At 45.3% G+C, this 22,300-nt stretch overlaps 1 protein-coding gene across 18 annotated transcripts in view; it reads left to right on the forward strand.

Annotated features, from left to right (window-relative positions):
• Positions 1-22,300, forward strand: part of FBRSL1 (fibrosin like 1) — a 555,468-nt gene that overhangs the window by 520,906 nt on the left and 12,262 nt on the right. For 8 of the 18 annotated variants that reach the window (XM_072879773.1, XM_072879781.1, XM_072879779.1 and 5 more), the window contains 9 exons: positions 4,997-5,393; positions 6,946-7,199; positions 11,633-11,868; positions 14,059-14,109; positions 15,043-15,138; positions 18,530-18,601; positions 19,170-19,208; positions 20,082-20,153; positions 21,462-21,594. In XM_072879773.1, coding sequence (XP_072735874.1) covers positions 4,997-5,393; positions 6,946-7,199; positions 11,633-11,868; positions 14,059-14,109; positions 15,043-15,138; positions 18,530-18,601; positions 19,170-19,208; positions 20,082-20,153; positions 21,462-21,594 — 1,350 coding nt within the window. Of the gene's footprint in view, positions 1-4,996; positions 5,394-6,945; positions 7,200-11,380; positions 11,869-14,058; positions 14,110-15,042; positions 15,139-18,529; positions 18,602-19,169; positions 19,209-20,081; positions 20,154-21,461; positions 21,595-22,300 lie in introns of all 18 variants that reach the window. The other 10 variants (XM_072879775.1, XM_072879776.1, XM_072879771.1 and 7 more) reach the window with 9 other exon arrangements.

A 22,300-nucleotide genomic window follows, 5' to 3' on the forward strand; every position in this document is an offset into this window, starting at 1 on the left:
AGCAACCAGCAGCTTGCAAAGAGCAAGAGGCAGGGCTGGAACTGCTGTTGCCCTAAGTGCTGTTTGTATAACACAGTAACTGCTTATTGGAGTTCTCAAAGCAGCCTTTACATGTTTAATCCCTTGCACTTGAGCTACTCTTAATCAGCTTGAAAGCAAATTCTTGTAACAGAAAGGTTTAATTTGTGTCTGGGACTTTCTGTATTGTATTTAGCCTGCAATGCTGTGTAGTTACACGCTGGCAAGCATGTTGCCCGGTGCAGCCACGGGGATGGGCAGCGCGTGTTTATTCCAATCACGGATTTTGAATTTACTGAAGTTTCATATTGGATCCATGCCGATGGTCTTTCAGGTTCAGGTAACTCCTTCTGAAACACGCTTTTTGCAGCACGTTCAACCGTAGTTGACTTTGGGGTTTCCCTTAAACTTCAACTCTTGTTTCTACAGATTTCCAGCAGCAGTAGCTAAAGCTTTCTATGCTTTTAAAAGTTGTTAAAAGTTTTCATCTTTACCAGGTTAAATTGGAATGGTACGTAGCCCAAGACACAGGGAGGTTGAAATTTCGCAACACTCCAAATGACAAATTAGTTGAACAAGGAGGCAAGAATTACTAATCCCAGGTTGTTGTTATTTTTCTTGTTAGAGCAGTTTCAGTCTGTTCTTCCCTGTCTCTCGCCCTCAGTCATCATTCATCCCCGTGAGATCAAGACATGTTTCACTGTCTGTTCATTTAAGAAAACCTCTCAATGGAAGAAGTCCAAAGTGTTTGGTTAGAAAATAAACAAAAGTTGGCATGCTGAAAAGGGGTAGCGCTCTGCATGGTGGAGAATGGCAGATGTGATCCAGCCTCCCCATAACATGGCTGAAACATGAATCATTGCAAATGTCAGATTTCCTGTGAAGGGGCGAGCTGAACTGACATGCGTTCAGGTTTAATTAAGGTTGAATTATTGGAGCTGACTGTCAAGTCTTAGGCAAATTGGCTCAGCCTGTTATCATTAAGCATGAAAATTACTCTAGGACCTGGTAAAAAATAAACACATTTCTGCCTCTAGAACGTTGTGGTGTGGTCTGGTGGGTCTGTGCTTTTGTTGGGACAGTTGTGCTCAGCTCCGTGGGTCCATCTGCTCGGAAGGACTAGATTAGGAGCCAAAATACAGAAATTTCTGAAGGGATCTCGATTAAACCTGATCCAGCTTGCACAAAAGGGAATATTTGGTTTCTTTCCTTGGGATATTTCCATATGTGACCAGCAGTCAGCCTGGTCGATCGGAAGGAACTTGGGCATACAAGAGTGTAGTTCCCTTAGGAGGGACCTTCGAGCATCCTACAGAGAAACTGCAGAGTTTGAGATCCTGATCAGAATGGGCAACATCTCTCGTTAAAATAATTAAAATTAACTTTCTGAGGGATTTCAGGGAAGGTGGCTCAGAGACTTTTATGTAAATGGAGAGGAAAGTCTTGAATTAGAGATTTTTGTGATGGGTATCATGGTAAGGATCTTGTTAAGTACCTAAGAAACCAGGTAATTGTAGCCTTCAAAATTTCATTGTTTCTTCGGTTGCACAGGGAAAATGGCCTCAAAATTGTCAGGTTTCTGGAGACCTCTGGAGTATGGTTAGCTGGTGACTGGGTATTGGAAACAGGCACTGAACAGGTAGAAGTAAGTGTTGGTAGAAGAGTGTGAAAGGAAAGAGAAACCAGGACATGTGTATGTTCTTCAACGTCAGAGTGCAAGTAGGTCATGGGATGGCACTCCGTGGAGTCAGCTGAAGTGAAGGGTCTGGAGTCTTTGCTTAGAAGTGCCTTTTGTGTCTCTAGAGTAGTGAGACGTATGGATGAGATGTATTTCCATTTGGGCATCTGCTTTCCGTTTTGTCCAAATCTATTTTACCAAAGACTTAAGTGAAGCACCTAGATGGGAGAAAAGTTTCCTTTTCAGAAGGTTTAACTCTCAACCATCAGGCAGGTCCCAGTGCCTGGCGTCGCTGTCTTCCTGTCATTTCTCTCCGTGGTTTGTCCTGCCTTTGTTCACGTGCGGTTCCTTTCCCTTCACCCATTGCAGTTCACCCTCAAGTCAGTCACATGAAGCAGCTTCTCTCTCATGTGCTGCATCACAGCCATCGGAAGGGGAAACAGCAAAATCACCAAAACACCAGGATTCACCCACTGTCCTTCCCGAGCGGTGGCTGGGAAGGCGTGGGGATTTTGCTGTCTCTCACATGCTTCTCCACGCTTGCCCATGAATTCACACCGTATCTTTCCCTTCTCAGTGCTTCTGCTTTTGCTCAACGTGGCTACAAAAGGAGAGAAGATACTCACACTCATGCCCGTAGCTTTTCCAGAGGCGGGGGGGTGGGGAAGCATCTGGGTATTTTCATTGTTGTCGAGAATGAAACACAAAACCATTTCAGTAGTGCAAGCTGAGAGATGCGAGTTGGCAGCAGCAATTAGTCGTGTACCCCTAGTACTAACTAAGACAACCAGGCTGGCTGGTCAGGTCAGTCAGCAAGGGAGCATGAGCTTTTGCTTTGAGAAAATTGCAAATGAGAACTAATGCTGAAACCACAGGGAATCAATAGTTGTACATAAAACTGGTCAAACAGCTGCTTTTAATGCGGGACTTTATTGATTTGTTTTGGATCTAATTGACTTTTTACTCAACTAACTTTTGTGGTGCCAGTGTGTTTTGAATATACACCATTAGTCTACATTGCCTATAATTACACAATGTGAAGTTTAACTCTGTAGGAGGAGGCCTGTTGGATGGAAAGAGCTAATAGGCTCTCAGGAAAGCTATGGTCAGGAATGAAACCCAATTGCTTTTAATGGGTAGCTCCTGAAAAACAGTGGGATCTACAGCTGGGAATACACTTCCTCCACAATGCACAGGGTGCGGACCCCTGGCTTGACTAGTCAATGACAATTTTTCAATTGTTAGTCATAAAATCTGAGGAAAATTTACAGACATGGGTAGCATTATAAAAAATAATGGTGCACAAGAGCAATGAGAGTTTGATTTTAGAAATAAATTCTATTGGAACCAAGTCTAGTTGGTAAAAACCAGGGTACCTGTGGTGCATGAACTCATATTTGAAAAAGAAATTCACTGAAACGAGAGTTAGCCTTATATTCGTTGTAGGGAATAATTTAGGACCTCCAGACATTGTGTCAAACCTGTAAAGACGTATAAGGTCCTGGAAAGTACAGGGTTGATCGTACTTGCCGCCAGCCAAAGCACTGGTGTTTGGAAAGGCTTCTGTTCTGTTGCTGATGGGTTTGAGGCCACAATCCTCAGGCATCTTCAGCTGATAAATGTAGTTCATATGTTTCCATTCGTTCTCTTTTCACATTCTGAATTTATATATACATAGTGATTGATTGATTGATTGATTGATTGATGAAGGAGATGGCGCAATGGTGAGAGTGCAAGCAGAGCCAGAAGCAGTGTGGGAAACTGCCTTTTATCTCAAGGAAGGAGATGCCATCACCACGTGGGCATTTTCTGTACAGAAAGTGAGCTGATGTGCTCCAGGCTCTGATTCATCACTGTCCTCCTCTCATCTAGTGCCGGCACAGTGCTGCTCAAGGCGTCGAAGCAGCAGCAGTGAGGACTCTGGCCGCGCACAGGCTGCGTTCGCAAACGCCTGGTTAGAGCATCTGCACGGCCAGAATTAGCTCGCGGTGTGTGTTGTGTGTTATTTCCACACCTCCTACGTCAGGAACTGGCTCAGTCCTTTGATGAGACGGGAAAATTTCAAAGGTGGAATTTGTTCGGGAGGGTGTTGGGAGCATGTTAATGAGTGTAGGTAGCTTCTCTTGCATGTCTGCAAGCCAGCTAAACGCAAACAGCCCCCAAGATGTTCTGGTGGATAATAGAAGCGTGTATCCTAAAAGTCAGTTATAAGTGCTGTGTGTGCACGGTGGAGCATGTGCATGTGAAGCACACGGACAACACTAGTTCTCGTAACCCACGAACAGGTTTTCTTGTAATTGTGGGTATATGTGCACTCCAGGATACACCGATTATGTCGAAAAGGGAGTTACGGTGGGAGTTGAATCATGTTCATGTTGGTCCTGTCAGTTGTCTCCAACCTTTTGGATACTGCTTGATCTGAAATATCTCTCCTTTCCTCCCTTTTGCCTTTTAACCCTTTGGGCTGCTTTGATTAGCTTAATTTGGAAAAAAAGAAATACTTGGCGTCATAGAAGGAGTAATCCCATATGGAGTTCTCACCGTAGGTGCATTTTGCAAGGTCGCGGCATTCCTGATAGTTTTGACATGCCGTGCATGCAGGTGTGTGCAATACTTAGGGTGAGCAGGACTACACTTGGGTGCTCCCTGCGCTTCTGACTGGATTTTGCCAGCCTTCTCTGTTCTGCTCTTCCACACAAGTGTGTGGCCAGGCAACGGCAATGTCACAGCTTCGCTGCAGAACTGCCCCATCCTTTGCTACACGAAGATCCCAGGTAGCCTCCTCCCTAGAAGCCAGGTGGGTTATCGTTAATGATTAGTGCTTGGGTCACGGTGCGTGGTAGCTGGAGTTGAGCCTAAACACAATGTAGATTACCTTGAAAGACTGTTGAGAAAATGAAATGTCTTAATGATCAGTGTTCGTGAGTTCATTATCAGCCTTAAAACTTACATTGAGCAGGAAATACTGTAGCAGTAACTCGAGACATGTTCACACTCCTACTGTACGTAACCTTGGGACTCATAGAAGTCACAAAGCTGTATGTTCTTTGTAGTACGCATGCATTTAATGACAGCCAAGTCTCTCACACACATGCTAACAAGTACTGCAGACTGGCCAGTGAAGGGCAGCGGAAGGACAGGCGCACAAACACACATCCATCTTGTAGCAGCGGTGCTCCCACGATGCTCCCACGAGCTGAAACATGACTTGTTTTTTCTCAGGCGTATGTTCTACCAAGCAGAGAAACAAACGCAGACCTTTCAGCGTGTGCTTTGTTCTTTTTCTCGTTGCTCCATAAGGTCCCACCTTGAATGACAAGCCAGAAGCGAAAGCAGCCAATGTCCCAAAGGTGTCTGGGCTAGAGCGGAGCCGGGAACTGAGCACCGACGTGCCCTTCGCCCTGCCTATCCCCAGCCCCCAGCCAGTAGCTGCCGTCGTGACTTCTACTTCCTCAGCGCCCACGTCAAGCGCCAGAGCAAGCCCACTGTTGAAGAAGGAGCCAGTGATTTCAGCACCAGCACCACCAAGGCTCACGCCTCAGCCGCAGCCTCGGCCACAGTCACAACCTCAACCTCGGCCGCAGTCGCAGCCTCAGTTAATACCTGAGCTTCGGACCCAGCCTCCGAGTCACATCCCTCCACCTCTCAATTACCAAGTGCATCACCAGGTGGCCCACAACGGACTCAATAATATCAGGTAGGGGAAAGGGATATTCGTGTCATCTTTATGCTACTGCTGGGCTAAAGCTTGTTTCAAATGGGATAGAAATTGCTGGGAGGCGAGACAAGAGCACTCTTACTGTCTGTGGAAGATGCTCCATGTTTTGGGTATTGGACTTTCTGTGCTGACTCCACAGGCTGGATTTTCCAGCAGTGGTGCATAACTGCGTTTGAAACATGGTGATAAATGCTCCTTTTCTGGGAGAAAGGCACATGTTACCGTGGGGTAAAGTTCCCTTAGGTCCACTTTCTAGCAGAGTTTTGCACTGTCTTGTCTGAGCTGGCTAGTTCTTGCCTTAGAAATGTAAGGTGGCTTGAGTTTGAGCAGCTTCCATTGAAGTAGGTTGGTTCATGGTTATCACAGTTTTTTTGGTTCACCAGCATCAAAAGAGGGATATCTATATTGGAAGATGCCATGTCCCTTAGAACAGGGCTCCCGTGTAGGCTGAGAGATCTGCTTCAATCTGACATGTTCAGATCTAGCAGGAGGCTTAGCTTCACTGTTCAAATTGCCTCCATCCAGTAAGTAGGATGGGTGAAAATGGTATGGATAAACCGTTTCTAGAGAAAAGAGTTTAGCGAGTCAGCTGGAACATGTGTAGTCTTTTTGCTGGTACAGAAAACATGCCTTGCCTCCCAAACCAGAAATAGGCTAGTTTAAATAAGATGAGAAAACTGATTTAAAACATAATATTTGGCTGCACAAGGGTCAAAATATGAATACGGAGAGCAGCCATTAGTGTGTATTTTGTAGTATCCTGCATACTTAAGCTCTGTTGTGGTTTTACCCTGTAAATGCCACCACAGTATAAATGATTAATAATATTTCAAACTATTCAAGATATCTCAGAGGTTTAAATTGCAACAAATGATTGGTATTGTGGGAATTACGGTAAATAATAACTGCAGTGATAGTGCCTTTCGCCCCACAAAACTTAGATCACTTGCAGTGGAGTAATAATAATAGCAGAAGAAGATGTAAAATACAGAATTATTATGAGAAAAATGTATTAATGTGGTGTGTGTTTGCATGCTTGTGTGAATATAGCTACACAGCGTGCACAGCAGATACAACTTGGTCACAAAGTCACTCACACTATGCAACTCTGTGCACCCAGAGCAACAGTAAAAGGAATTAGAGTAATTGTGTCGTATGATCACAAGGACGCACATGGCCACTGCAAGGTCATCAGAGGCTAAATAAAGGTGCAAGATCCAGCTGCCTCTGTGGCCTTCATCAGTATCTCATCGATAGCTCTGGAGATTGTAACTTGCTCAAGCACCAGAGGAAATGTCACTCCAGAGAGCCCAAGCCCCGTCCTGCCCTGTTGGAGAAGTTCATTAAGATTCATTACTGTCTCCACTGCCATTAAGAAAAACAAAAACATAAGCTTGGGGAGATCAGTGTTACATAGTTGTGGTAGTGTATTTCTCGCACTGTTTCAGTCTTGTATTGTAACACTCTCTCTCTCTCTCTCTCTCTCTCTGTCTCTCTCCCCCTTTTTCCCCCCATCTTTTTCTCTCTGCAGCCGGAGCAGCAGTGCTAGCAGTGCAACAAGCATCAGCCTCCCGAAACACCTTCCCCTCTCCCCCCAGATTCCTCCGCACCATTCCTCCGGCCCGGCTCTGCCCCTCTCCATCTCTAATCTTGCTACCTCGCACTTCTCTCTCAGATCGCAGACCCAACACCAGCACCATCCGGCCATGTTCGCCACCCCACCCACGCTGCCACCTCCACCAGCGTTACCTACCAACAGCCTCGTGATACCAGGTCACCCTGCGGGTAGGTTCCCTTCTTCTTCCAGGGCTGATCTGCCGTGCATGCACTCGAGGGTGTTGAGAGATGGGCTGGCTGGTGGGCAGGTAAAATAAAGTGATGCAGACCCCTCCGCAGGCAGTGTGTGCTGGAACTGTGAGAGTGCTCGTGAAACAGGTAGGAGACCTGGACGTGCTTTACCAGATGAGGGATTATAGAGGCAGCACTGTAGCTTCCTGTAAGAAGTCTTCAAAACAAATTTTTCCAAAAAAAAAAAACCTCCTTTCCAGCATGAGTTGTCCAGTGTGGCATTCCACAGTCATCAGACGTTTTTTAGATTAACAAAGAACTGATGTACAGTTTGCCTTTCTCCCCACTCTAATGAAAGCTGCTGCTGTTAGCACTGACTTGAAAAAACTGTTTCTGATCATCCCAGAAAGTTGTTCTAACTGAACACCTCTCCCCGGCTCCGATGCTGCGACAAGCAGCACATCCTGCCGGCAGAGCAGGATCCTCTCCTCGGCCTGTGCCAGCACAAGCTCTCTGCGTGCCCATGGCTCCTTGGCCTTTCTGTCTGAGGCAGAGACAGCTTGGCTGCCAAGCTCTGCTGTTCAGCTCTCACTATCTTCGTGTCCTTTTAAAAAGTTTCCTTTGTTCACCCTGGCCCCCATTCTATTGTCACTTCTGCCCTCAATGCCCTGTTTATAGCTTATCCATTAGCCTACAGCTGTCCCTGGAAGAGACCCTGGCAGCTGGAGACTTCCTGCAACTTTCACTTGCTGGGGCCTCCTTTTGATCTGGCATTTGACTCCACAACTAACTCAGCAGGGATTGAACGGGACAAGCATTTTGCAAAAAACCTACCCTCTGTTTCCTACTAAGCCAGTTAAAGGAATAAGGAGAGGGCAGATTTGCTGCGGAAAAATCTGATGGCCTTGCATCCCCTTTTTTTCTTCCAGCAGCTAAATAATGTCCCATTATTTATAACTGCTTCTTTAAACGAAAGAGAAACGTGAATTAGTCCAAAGTGAGCTCTCTGAATGATGATAGGCAAAAGTGCTGTGGGTTCCTAGCCAGAAGCAGGACCACATAGGCCAAAGCTGCCGGCTTTCACAGGCCCTGGCACCATCTAGAATTTCAACCACATGGCTGGGAAGATGTTGGCAGCACTGTGGGAGACCTATTCATTGCTTCCCCTGTTTAAGGCAAAGGACTACTGTGATGGAGACTTTGAAAGTATTGCAAGAGGAAATAGCAGCGCACTCACTAAAAGCATGATATTGCAGTCACTGAAAGCAAGTATGTTTTCACCATTAACTTCAGGAGGTGCAAGATCAAGTGACCTATTCACATTCAGCAGCTTGCCAGGAAATGGTAACAGTCTTGCTCCTACTAAAAGGATTTCTGCTGCAATTTAAGCAGGAGAAGCCTAAGTTAGTGGAGGGAAAGGTCTGGGCGTCTAACCCTGCAGACAGTGAAATGCCTCTTGTCTGCATTATATGAAATGCCTGCAAACTGGCACATCATAAAATCAATACAGAGCACTGCAGAGCCAGGAGCTTCTGTTGTCATTCACATAAAAGTTTCTTAAAAGCAAACAATATTGCTGAGCAGCCCTGAAGAGCTAGGATCCAACTGCCGCTAGCGCATAGTCCTTGCTGTGCCGTTCGAGTGCATGCGTGCTCTCAGTAAAAGCACCGGCTTAGAAAAGCCATCAGAGAGGGTATGGCCCTTTGAAGTCTCTTTTTTGTCATCTTTTTCTCCCCCCGCTTTGGAGGAAAAAGTGCTCTTCCTTTAAATTTACTTTGGCACACCTGTCGCTGTTACCGAGAAGAGAAGCAGAGCTCAGAGCTCCTGCATTCACTGATGGTACAAATTCAGGTCTCTCAATAACAAGAATGTATTTCTGGTGGCATTTCTTCCCTTTGAAACCTAAAGCTTATACAAGTAACTTAGGAGCAACCCTTGTGTGGGCTGCTGCCCTCTACTCAAGGGCATCGAGGCTGGTAGGATACACAGAGGGAACAGCGGTCTTTGTGTCTTCTCTTCTGAACATGAGGGCACCTGGCAACGTGAGCAGGATTGACCTTTTTCTGCCATGCCTGCTGCACGGGTGCACACAGAGCAGTAGTGTTTGGGCATTCAGAGGGCTGCTCAGTTACTCGGCTCCTAGTTGTGTTAGTACATGGCCAGACCCGAGGGACAAGGCGTCACTGGCAGGCACAAGAACGTAGTTCTGATCCTGACATTGCCCAGAGCCCCTCACGGAGCTGGGTTGTTACTCGGCAGTCCCGTCCTTACTGTGAAGCAGCCGCTCCTCCGAGTGCCACGCCGCTTCTCCAAATGTCTCCGGGCCTTTTCTTTTCCTGACAGAGGCCAAAGTTGTGGTACAGGGCTATGGGCTGGAGCCAGCTGCAAATCTATCAGTCTGACTTCAAGTCCCTTAAAGAAATTGGATATCAGAGCACTTACAACTGCCAACTCGCTTTTATCTCTCCCTCCAGAAAAGTGGATTATCTTGATGCTAACAGAAGGATTCAGTTTCTTTAAGTCATGCCAGATTTAAATGCATAAACACACACACACACACACACACATGAAATCATACTCATATTCTCTAAAGAGGTTAGGGTTTGGACCTAAGTGCTCTCAGACTAGTTTTTTTTCCTTGTTTGCTTGCTCCAAGGAGAGCCCACTGTAGACTCTTTGCTCCGGTGCCTTAGGCTTCAGTATCACAAGTATATATACTTTCTGCTTTTGTATTAATTATTAACAAAGATTGTAGCAGTACACAGTACCTGCTCTTAGCAGCACATTTATTACTGAAAAGCAAATGACTTAGGCACCCAAAATTTGCTTTCAAAAGTGACTTTCAATAGGATGTAGGCTTCTAAGTGGTGGTAGAGACCTTGAAATTCCCCATCAGAGTGCCTGTTTTTAAAGATCTTAACCATATCACTTCAGAAAGTGATTGATTTAGACATTTCTAATGTTATTCTAGAAAATTTAAGTAAAAGAAATGCCTGCAGAACATGAAATAAAACTTCAAAGCGCATGTATTCTTTTGCCCCTTTATATTCAGTGCTGTAGTTTAAAAGGGGTGTTACACTGAAAGAAGCGGATTCATGTAAATTCAGAAGCAAGTAGGTCAGGACTGAGTGTATGTCATCCACAACTGGTGACACGGGTTGCTCTCAGCTTAGAAAATATCGAACATGTTGGGTGCTGATTCCTGTTTGAAGTTCTTAGGCAAAATCACAGATGGATTTAATGGATACCAGCAGACATTTTGGGGAAGTGGACATTTGTCCTTATTGTCTTCAGTCCCATCATTTCTAAAGTGTTGGTATCTTCCACCACCTGAAACCACGTTCAGATTCAGTGCAGGTTGTTCTTCCACAGGAAGATGCTGAGAAGAGGCCACATGTCATGTGGTGGAACGTTTTGTTTCTGCAGTCACTGCAACCTTCATGAGATCTTGAGCCAGTTCAATGTTTCTCCTCTTCCCACTGATTCATTCCTCCTCCGTATTTTCTCATAGGAGAAAAGCCTGGAGGCAAGGACAAAAAATTACAGTTATAGCCTGTTAGAATTTGAGGAAAGGACTGCTTAGTATTTAAGATCTCAAAAAACACTTACTGCCAAGAAGGCCTCAGTTTGTAGGATGGACGTTCCTGGTCACTGCGTGCATGTCCTGGGGCTGAGCAGGGGGGGATGGCACAGGGTTCTGTTGAGAAACAGCCGTCCGAGCAGGTAGTTTCCAGCCACCCAGATCCATGGCTATCTCATTGCATTGTAGATCTTGTCAAAATTTTGCCTCTTAAGTACATGTACGTTAGAGTTTAACAAATGCGTTAGGCCCACCATCCATTTTCAGTGTACATGTATGCTTCTGAGTTTCAAACCTCCAGAGGAAACAGGTCAGTATTACTCATTTTAAAGCGAGCCGTTGTCCTCGAGGGTGCTCCCCAGCATCTTATCTTGCTGGCGCGGGAAGGGCCGGCCACCGTGCCGCGAGACCAGACCCCCGAGGTCCGTTCCCGGAGACGCCCGGGTGCCGTGGCCGTCAGGCGCCGGGGAGGAGGAGTAGGCCGTCGGAGCTGCGCGGGGGTAGCGGGGCGCGGGCGGGGGGCCGGGGCGGATGCTTGCTGAGGGCCCCGATGATGTTTTCTGCTGTGATGACTCATGGTGTTCTCTCTTGTCTTTAGATACCAGCCTGTTGATATCATTCAACCAACCAATCATGTATTGCCAGCCTCATTCGGGGATTCTGATTGGTACTTTGTCACAGGCATCTCTCTTACCTCCACCAATGAGTCCTCACGTAGAAAACCACCACAGCATGACCTGCAGAAACAGGGAATGCCAGGTGAATATTGACTCTTTCTCCTCCGTCTTTGTGGTACTCACAGGCCCACGGGCCTCTGTGTCTTTTTTTTTTCTCTCTCTCTCTCCTCTAGATCACGAACTGCTCAGGCAAGAGCTGAACAACCGGTTTTTGGTTCAGAGTTCGGACCGGGCCGCTGCCTCACTTGGCCCGGTGCCGCTGCTGAGAGCGGAGTTTCACCAGCACCAACACACGCATCAGCACCAACACACCCACCAGCACACATTCACTCCTTTTCCATCCAGCTTGCCCCAGACGCCGCTCATGCCGCCCTCTGCACCTCCCATGGTGCGTACCCCAGCCCAAAATGTGAGGATAAGTAGAGCATCTCTGGTCAAAAAGCCTAACCCGCTCTTGTCAAACAAAACCCAGTCCTCTTCATTTCAGCCAGGCGTGCTGTCCCTGCCCTTCTCACCTGGAGGCCTGGAGAGACGGGCCCAGCGCTCCCGAAGGGACCCCCTTTCCCTTCAGAGCCTCCGCACCGAGCCTCCAAGTCCCCCACGCTGCTGCCCAGGAGCAGATACCGCACCCATGAGACAAGTCCAGAGTCCCTTTAGCTTCCCTTCTCGTGTGTCCTGCTGTGTATTCTGTTCCCCCTTTCCCAGAGCCAGGTGCCATGACACACCAAAACACACCAACAGGGACGCCACAAGCTCGGTGGCCTCCAGTACCAAACGCAGTCCCCGCAAGTGTTCGTTGTGGGGCAGACCGTACTTGCTTACCCAGAGCTCTCACCATAGTACAGCTTCTCATCTGATACGAGTTTTGTCCCTCTTCCTCCGAATTCCCTAATCTATATCGATTTTGGCATTTATTATTTGATTACATCAGCAAGCACTAATTTGTGTGTGGCTCGTTCTTCTTGTGGGAGAGATCCTCCTGGCCGTGTAATAAGCATTAGTGTTTTGCCATTGAATTTGCTTGTAACGCAATGGGACTTTGCTGCAGCTGTTATAAAATTGTTAAGAGATCTGCTACAAATGGATTTTGTCCATACTTTAAAACGCACTCTCTCCCCATTTCTGGCAATTACTTTGTGAGATTGAAAGAACAAGATCCAGCTTTTTTCCCCCTCTCAGTTTCACGCTGCGTCCAAAATGTAGAAGCAACCCTCTTCTGCTAAGGCGAGCAAAAGCCAGGAGTGACAGCAAAAGCAGCATTTGGGAGGAACTACCGAGAACTCAAGGAGCATAATGTTTCTCACTTTTCTTTCCCACTGCTGACTGCTCAACGCCATTCTTGGGTTGTAATCTGCTTAGCAGTGAGACAATTAAAAGTAATATCCACCCAAAATCCAGCCCCAGGTGTTTGCTCAATGTACTTGCACGTAAACACCTTCCCTCCTTTTCTTGGTCTGTGTAAAACAATCTTGAAACTTTTCTCAGAAACCTCCTGTGTTATTTAAGAATCCTGATATCCGATCCTGTGAACAGCTCCCTCCCCTCCCACCCGTGCCCGTTGATGTCAGCCTTCATAGCAAAACCAGCTTGCAAGGCTCTTTTGTTATATTTCGCTCACATCTTCTTATATTCCACTAGATCAGGTCTGCTAATCCCAACACCAGAGAAGAGTGTTGAAATTTACAGCTGCATGTGTTTGGTAATTTATGGTATTTACACTGGAGGGGACATGGCTCCAGTAATAACTGTAATTAATGAAATTACAAATCTACTCTCCTGCACATAGAGGAGTGTGAAACAGCAGCTGACTTGCCAAATAAGCAGCTTTTCATGGGGTCCTACAGCTCCCTTCCCTGCCTTCTTCCCCGCTCCCGCCTCCCCAGCAGAATGTACATACTGTTCAAAAATGCAATGTATATATGCTTTGGTTTTGCTTCCAAGGTGGTACAGGACAAACGGTCATAAAAATAAATACGGGGCACGGACTGCGCCCATGGAGGTGTTAAAACCCCATGCTGGAAGAGAAAAGGTTAACAATCACCTTTTCTCTGGGGCGCTCTCTCTTTTGCAGAGGAGGGGGAATGCATAGAGACTTGTGCATCTAAAGCAATCAAGCCCTTTTCCAAACGATTTTGGCGCTTAGCAGAACCCAGAAAATGGGGAATTGGTATTGGTTGCCCCGCAATAGACGACGGGGTTCTAATGGAAACCGTTCCCTACCTTCTAGGCTGTGGTCTAGTTCAGCGCTCCAGCGGCAGATCCCAGATCTAGACCTGGAGCTGAACTTGAACTTCCCCGCGTTTCGCTGCGCTGCAGATGTCGGGACTGCAAGGAACCTCGTCACGTAGCGCCTGCAAACGGGGTTCTGCAGGGAGACTCGGCAGCGCCCAGCGCAACGGGGGGCTAGCGCCTTTCCATCTCCGTTAGCTTTGGGAAATCAGTCAGCTCCCTGATGAGCGAGTATGGAATAACCAGTCAGTTCTGCTCTCTTAAATGCTGTACAAACGGGCCATGATTATTTGTCTGTGTTGAAATCCTGATGTGTCCGCTACTGCCGAAACCAACTCATCTGTTTCCTTTTTTTCTCTTTTCTTTCCAGTTTGACAAGTACGCTCCCAAATTAGACAACCCTTACTTTCGACATTCCAACGTGAGTGCTTACCTTTCTAGGTGGTGTCTTTGTTAATGGTTCTGCTTGCACTTCTTCTGCTTGTTTTCGATTGATTGGTAGTGTTTTGATTCATTCATTCCTAAAGCTCTTTTTCCGTCTTGATATTTATTTTTTTTTAAGATACAAAATTTTCTTTGGGCCTTTTTTTTTTTTTTTAATCTTTGTCTACTGCATTTTTGCTGCTGCGGCTCTATATTGCTGTGCCTGGGATGGCAGGGAATGCGCAGAAATTGCTAAATCAGTGGTGGTTGCAGTATCTTTGCAGCTGGTGCTTCTCACAGTGCAGCAGCCCGGAGTGCATGGCTCTTTCACAAGATTTTGCTCAGGTCACAGGAGTAAGTCAGACTGGTGGTTTCTTCCTGGTGCTCCCCACTGCTCCAAAGCACAAAAACTACATGTTTTGGGACTTGTAAAACTGCTGTATGTGCTCAGGAGAGGCCTAAGCAAAACTTAAGCCAACCTGCACAACTACAAGGTGGTGTGCATGTTGCCTGTGGTCAGTGTGCAGTGCAGCATCTTGTGGTTCTTTTTTGCTTTGAAAATTAAAGCAGGTCACATTTCAAAACAGGAGGAATTGGTTTGCTACTGCAGAAAAATGCAAAGTTAACCAAAAGTGAACGTAAAACCCAAATTATTCTGATTCCTCTAAAAATGGTGAACGCTCTCTGCTTCCTGCAATAGTCCACAAATTTTAAAGGCACACTTGTTCAGGACTATCTAGAAAATTCATCAGATAAGCGCATTTTCCAAGTTTTGGCTTTGCTCTTAAAAATTTTGAAAGCAAATTTAGTGTGTATTTTTACTGTGCCACTCGTTCGACACAGTACTATTTTTGTATGTGCCAGGCTTGGCACCTACCTCTATTATTGTTCAAGTTGTCCTGTGACATAAGCATCTCTTTTTCTTTTGTAGTTCTTTCCAACCTATCCTCCAGCAATGCCTGGAATGCCACCCATGCTTCCACATTCAGGTCCCTTTGGGTCACTTCAGGGAGCATTTCAACCGAAGGTACAAACTTCTTCTTATGAAGGCTTTGTTCTTTTGCTGGGAGAGAAACTGTATTCAGAGTCGTGTCTCTGGTGATTTTGTAGCATATGATTTAACTAGCAGAAGTGCAGCACAGGGTTGGAAGCGATCACCCCGCAGACCTGTGAGCATCCTTTGCACGAAGCAGCCAAGGCTTTAGCAGAAATTTTCTCTTGGCACTACAGATCATTCCTTGGAAAAGGATATAGTGGTTCACTTGGGGGGTCAACTGAAAGTGGAGGAGAAGCATACAGTCAAATGCATTATTTGATTGAAATATTTACAGCTAATAATAGACCGATGAGTCTCAAATCATTTTATAAATTTAACAGTCTGAGATTGCAAAAGATAAACGGTGTTTATTTCCAGAAAAAAAAATGAGAAATTGACTGTACAAGTGTGGGAACAATAGGGAGAGACTGCTGTAAATGGGTAGAGCAATTTGAAGGAGCTGAATTTTTATTCCCGGCTCTGACACTGTCTGACCTTGGGCAAGTCGCTTAAATCTTCTGTTCCTCAGCTTCCTCATCTATGAAGTTATCTTGCAGTGGGTTCTATAAGGGTTGATTAATGCCTGCAAGCTTCTTTGAGATAGTGTGTTTGAAAGGTGCACTGCAACTGTAACATATCATTACAACTAGCACTGATTGGCATTTGGAAATGTTGCCATGATAACCACCATTTTTGATGAACTCTGTGCTGTGCACTGCTTTTTTTTTCCCCTCCCAGACTTGTTCTTTTTATTAACTATTTTTAAATGTACAGAAACTGTTAAATCCCTCTAAACAAGAAAGATGTATTATATCCATATAGCGTTTGTTTGAAAATGGAGCGTTTACTCCATTTGTAAGGTGACGTGTTTAGCTTCCTTACATACTGTGATTTTAGAGATTTCTTTTCTTGAACTGCATTTCCATAGAGCTCTGCTACTGTGGTAGAAGACTCAAAGGCCCAGCACTGCAGCCAGCCCGTTTCTGTTTGCATTTGGAAGGTCATTTCCGTAACCATGCCAAGCAGGGCTTGGGGTGTGCTTCCCTCGGCAGTCTCTTCCACTGACGTCCGTGGAAGTCAGTAATTAGCAACTGCTGCAAATAAGGCCTCTTACTACCTTCCCACTTAATTTTTTTAATGGAAGCTGGAGTATTTCCCCAGTGCCCATCGAATCCCTTACATTATTTTATTTTCTGGATACATTACAAATAGCAAAGTCTCTAAAATGGCTGTTTTCAACAAGAGTTCTGTATGTAGTGGCTACAGGTGTAGAAGAGGAGCAGTTGCATCTAAGCAGAGGGAGCAAGAGGGACGGAACGTAGCTATCCCTTGATGGAGCTTGTCCGCCAGTGTTAATGGTTGCTGTTCGTGCAAGGGATGCCAGGGGCTCCCTGCAGACCCCAAGCTGTCAGGGGGTGAACTTGACTTTCCAAGAAAAGGAGCTGCACAAATAAGGTGGAATTGGCAAAATTTTGCTAATATGAAGATAGGGTTCAGTTTTGCCACAAGGCTGCTGTTAATGAGGAGCTTCTGATACACCGATAGCATGCTTTTCTGGTTTCCATCTTCATTACAGAGCTTCATAGATACCATCTCACTGTAAAATACCATTAGACCAAAGAAAAGCAGTTACGAAGTGAGAAAGAAAAAGGGAGCACGGACCCTTTACATTTTTAAACAGTTCTTAGTGCTGTATTATAGCTAGCTTTTAATTCATTTTAATGATAGATACATAGAACATTTGCTAGCTTGAGTTTAAGCAGCACAAGGTCACACTCTGGTGCCGTGGCTAATCACTAACATCACTTGATCTCTGGATGGTGCTGTATTTACATGCAATCTAACATCTGAAAAAAGGAGGGATAGGTTGAAAAATGGATCTGCTGCTTTGGCACATTATTTTCCAGTTTCCTGAACTGCTGGGCAAAGCCACTCTAGTCGTCGTTCCTGCATCATTTTTCCATGCTGTCTCCCTCCCAAGCTGTTTGACTAAAGCCTTCATAATCACTACAGACCTGATGATTTGGTTTTGGCACATTGAATCCTGCACTTCTTGCTTTCCAAAGCAGAGGTCTTGGTTTTGTTTTTCCCCTTCCCGTGTCAGTTGCCTACAGCTGTGCGTGTAAATCCACTGCACATAAATCCAGGCTGACGGTAAACTTCTCAGTGAGTTTCCCGAAGGCCATTTCTCACAAGCTAAGAACTTGAAAAGGTCAGAAGTATTCAGTTTACTTTGCTGGAGGAGGCATTCACATCTTTCTCCAGGGGACAAAGGGACAGGATGACACCATGCTATTAACATGTTGTGATCTTAAAGCTCTTGCCTGTATGATAGCTGTAACTTATTTGCCACCTTATATATACCTCAGCTGTCAGACAGGCCCTGAGAGCACAGATCTGCCTGGGGAGTTCATTGACTTACCTACACACACGAGAATTCTCTTTTTAATGAGTCTGGAAGTTATGTAGCCTTAGACAAATTAAAACCTATCTTTCCTCCCACACCCGTGATTTTACTCATTCCTCATACAGTTTGGCTGTTTGAAATCTACTGTAATTGGACCTAAAATGCGAGTGAAATAATCTCTCGGGGAATGAGGTTTAACCCCCCTGCACTCAGCTGCGCGGAGGCACCAGGTGCAGTTGCTCTGGGAGTGGGAGATGGATGAACGCCAGAGTGAGAAAACGAACGAGTTCTTGGGGATCGGCTAGGACAGGGCAACAGGTGGGATCCGGAGGAGGAGGAGGAAGAGGGATTCATTCAATGAGGTGTTTAATTCTTGCTGGAAAATGATGGGATAAACAATGCAAAGCTATAAAAGACCCACAAGCGCCTTCTACGGTTTCTCACTTTGCCTTGTCGAAGCAGATAGATGGGCTGCTGCCATTTTAGCCATTGTGTTATCTAGCCCCAGTCGGAGAGGGGCCGTGGTCCGATAGGTGGAATATGGGACTAGAATGCTTGAGTCGTTCTGTTCCTGACTGCTATACTGGTTGCTGCCTGACCCACGGAGGGAGTCAGTCCAGCTCTCTCATTCTCTCTCCTGCTGCCTGCCTGTTTTGTCTAAAGAATAAGCTTGGGGGGCAGGGACTGTCTCTTCCCATCCACTTGCATACGGCATAGCACAATGGGGTTGTGATTTCCGTGGGGCTTAGGGGTGCTGCTGCGATACTGTTACTGTTGCTAAATAATAATAGATGACATGGTGGTTAAATGCTGTTGGCTGTCAGTAAGAGATAACATTTAGCGCTAAAGTAGCAATATGCGTGTTCAAAGCACAGTACAAACGCAGACTAATTAATGCCGTTAACATCAGATAGAGATGTTAAATGTACCGCTGGTATGATACAGTATTATTCACGCTCTATTCTTGTCTTTCAGACTTCAAATCCTATTGATGTAGCAGGTAGACCAGGCACAGTCCACCATACGCTGCTGCAGAAGACTCCAGGGGTAGGCAACAATATCTAACCTTCCTTACAGCTTCCCCGGATTTACAGTAAACACAGTGATTGCTCATTAAAAAAAGAGAGCAGCTGGTGAGCAAATTGGCCTTCTAGACTCAGAACGTGCAGTCAGGACAGAAGTTTCTTTTTCTGGTGAGACAACAGCAGCCTCCACCAGTCGTGAATACAAAGGGATGTATTGACTTCTTTAGACAAAGTCAGAGGGAAACGGGGCAGGAAACCCCTTCAAGGTCTTTCCCCTAAGCATTGCTTGGAGAGTAGTTTTATGCGCTCCATTTCAGAACAATTATAAGGTTCAGAAAAGCACTGAACTGTTCAGTTGCTGGCATGAAGCTGCTTTGTTTATCATAAAATTCTGCTGAGTTTAGTGCAAGGAATGAAAGAGAAGTTTTAAGCCTTCTTTAAGCCTTTTAGGTTTCCCCTGTTACAGGGGACTTCTCTGGAACATTGCTTTCTAAATGCTTTTACTTGTTCAGAGGAAGGAAGTTCCCCACCTTTCTGTATATTGGCTAGTTTTAGAAGGACTGATTGTTTTATTTCTGCTTTTTTCATAGGTGTCAGACCCTTATAGGCCTCCAGTAAGAGTAAGTAAGGTTTGTGGGGGATTTTATATACATATATACACACACACACACACGCGCTTCAAACATTATGCATGTGTTTTTGAAATTTAACATGTCCAGTAGAAAATTTAACACTCATCCTTTATTTAAAGCAAAATGTCATAGTTAGCTCTTAGCTGCTTCTGATTAATAACATTTAGGTTGAATCCCAACCTTATTTTGCATCCATTTATGTGCATTAATAGTTCACAGTATGAAATAAGGGTCACAGAAATAAATGACTGTGAGCATGGACAGACATTCACCAGTGATCAGATTCATGGTGGCTTAGGTCAATGTGTTTGATTTGTGCTTCTGATGTTCCACAGAAACACCCTACAGTGAGTACCGCAGCTCAGCTGAAAAACAGTAACTCATTCAGCTGTGGCACTGCTCATCCCTGGCGATTGTTTGTCCGTACCCTTTTCCTCCCCAAATGCAAGTAGCCATAATAACCACGCATGACTTAGCCTGCAGTGCAGCAGGGATGAATGAACAGGGCTCTTTTCAGAAACAGAACTGTTAACTATTAGTTGCTTTCTCTTAAGCACGGCCTACTGTTCGTTGCTGCCTTTTATTTCAGTTTATGAAGGGGGGAGTGCAAGTAGGAAAGAACAAGGCAGGCATCTCAGGTCTCCATGAGATGAGGAAGATATCCCAAATTCTTCCTGTTTGTTTCCTTCTTAATTTAAACATCATCTGCTGCAGTACAGAAAAAAATGTTGATCACCTATTGTGCCGTTTTAGTAATCAGCCTTTCTCATTGCTCAGCTGCCTGTTTGACAGTAAGGGAAATGAAATGTTCTATCTGATGTAGATTGCTAACGTATAAATTAATCTAAATTCTTGTGCTTTCCATTGCAGAAACCCGGGAAGTGGTGTGCGGTTCATGTACAGATTGCCTGGCAGATCTACCATCACCAGCAAAAGATAAAGGTAATTCAGACAGTTTCTGGAACAAAGCCAAGCCTTTTGGTTTACAGATTATATTTTAGTGAGTAATGAACAGGAAGCAGTTACTGTTGGTGATTCTCAAGCTCGCCTGTATTGATTAAGTAACACTTTCAATCCTTTAACATTTATTGTAGCAACCGTAAAATTTATCTGAGGGCAAAGGAGTTGGGTTGAAGGGTAGCAAAATGAGCGAGAGATACTATGTGCACAGCCAGAAAGAGGAGAAGAAGGGCGGGGGGGGGAGAATTTTGCCCCAAATTAATCTTTTTTACAAAGCATATGTGTTTAATGTCATTTCCCTTCTGTACTAGTACCTCCTGTGGAATATGGAGTATTCCATTCTTAATGAAATGACCAATACAGTGAAGAACATATTACAAAACGTAGAGCAGGCGAGCAGATTGATAGTTATGGTGTTAGAGGTTGTCGGGCTTTCTGCACTGCCGTGATGACAGGCAGAGGGAGGGGGTTTAGAACTCAAGAGGGAACAAGATGTAGGTACGCTGGGGTGCTGTTACAGGCTCAAAGCTCCCTGTGGCAGGCAGAATAGCTGATAACGGGACTTCTGTAGCATTTTATTTTTTCATAGCTCCTGCTGTAGTTTTTTTGTCCCATTAATGAAGACTATTCAGTGCTTAAGTAGGTGCACTGTAATTAGTGCCTCTACAGGTGGCGTATGTCCATTTTTTTTTATGAGCAAATATATAATCTTTAAGCTATTGAGAGTTACATGACTTAGGTGCAGTTCTGACCATGCCCGCTTCTGTAGGGGAAGGATAAAAACAGCCTCTGGAGGAGCCTCATCGTTTTCTTTATCCTTCGCCCTTTGTCTACATACTGAGCTATACTAGCTGCGGGAAGGGCATAGTCTAGGAAAATCTCTTTCCAAACCGGAGAAGCAAAACAGACGAGTCCGTCACCCAGCTCTCAAGACTCCTGTCGGCAGCTTTCCGCCTGCAGAATATTTTTTGTCAGGCCGAGAGCGCCGACCGATCCTGGGGTGCAGCGCGCTCAGTGTATCGTGTTGCATGCTCCGCTGTGTGTGCTGAGGGGCTGAGAGCTCACTTCAGACCTCACTCATGTGGATGAGGCACGCAGCTGAGAGGCTGTGGAGCGAAATGGCCTTACAGATGCTGTCAGAGCATGACTGCGGTCCATGGCCAGAGACGCTGCTGTCACTCTCGCTAACTCTTCCTGGCAGGGCTAAGCAGGAGTGAGCCTGAACTCCCTCTCTTTTTCTCCCATAAAAAAGGAAGAGTATAATGAGATTGTTTTTATATCATTTGACAGCAAATGCAGCTGGATCCCCACAAGCTAGAGATAGGTGGTAAACTTGACCTGTTCAGCAGACCTCCTGCCCCTGGAGTGTTTCCAGGCTTCCATTATCCACAGGATCTTGCCAGGCCTCTGTTTTCTACCACAGGTAAGGGAAGATCATCATCTGTTGGAAAAAAAAAATAAACAACAAACAGTCAGCATATGTAATGTGTGTCTCTACAGCTATGTGTGCCTCACAAATTGAAGCAGGCGAGGTTGGTTCAGAGGGGTGCGGAGGCACTGGCGCCTGTTGTGACCAGGCTCTCGGAGCCGCTGGGCTGGGCTCTGCTGCTGCCTCCAGTGCGGGATCCTCTGCACATCACCGAGCTGCAGCAGTTGGCTCTTACGTTCGTGTCTGTGCAGCTGGTTCTTATGTGTCTGATTAATAGGCTGTGGAGTGATTTTTAAAAGCAATTTTGACAAAACACTTGAAAAATGTTTCCATTGCACAGGATTGGAAGTGGCCCCAGTCTCTTTCTTGCTTTTATATTTGCCATGTTGTTCTTCTCGGCTCCTCCACTCACCAAGTTTCTGTTTGTTTTCTGAAAACAAGGGTTTTTTGTAAAAGGAAAACTTCAATAACAGCATTGAAAATATCACAGAAGGTGTATTTGTGAAGTGTTTGGGTTTTAAATATAAAATCCCCCTGTGTTACAAAGTCCAGCAATCTCTAAGGCTTAAAATGGCATCTTGAATTTAAAAAAAGCAAAGACTTAAATACAGTTTACATTGATCAATTGCTTTCCAATCTGTTGGAGAAGTAATTACAACTAATGCAATTACCAAAGTGCAGTAAGCTTCTCTGTGCTGTT

Source organism: Ciconia boyciana, chromosome 15 (genome assembly GCF_034638445.1).
Source record: "Ciconia boyciana chromosome 15, ASM3463844v1, whole genome shotgun sequence".
Lineage (NCBI taxonomy): Eukaryota > Metazoa > Chordata > Aves > Ciconiiformes > Ciconiidae > Ciconia > Ciconia boyciana.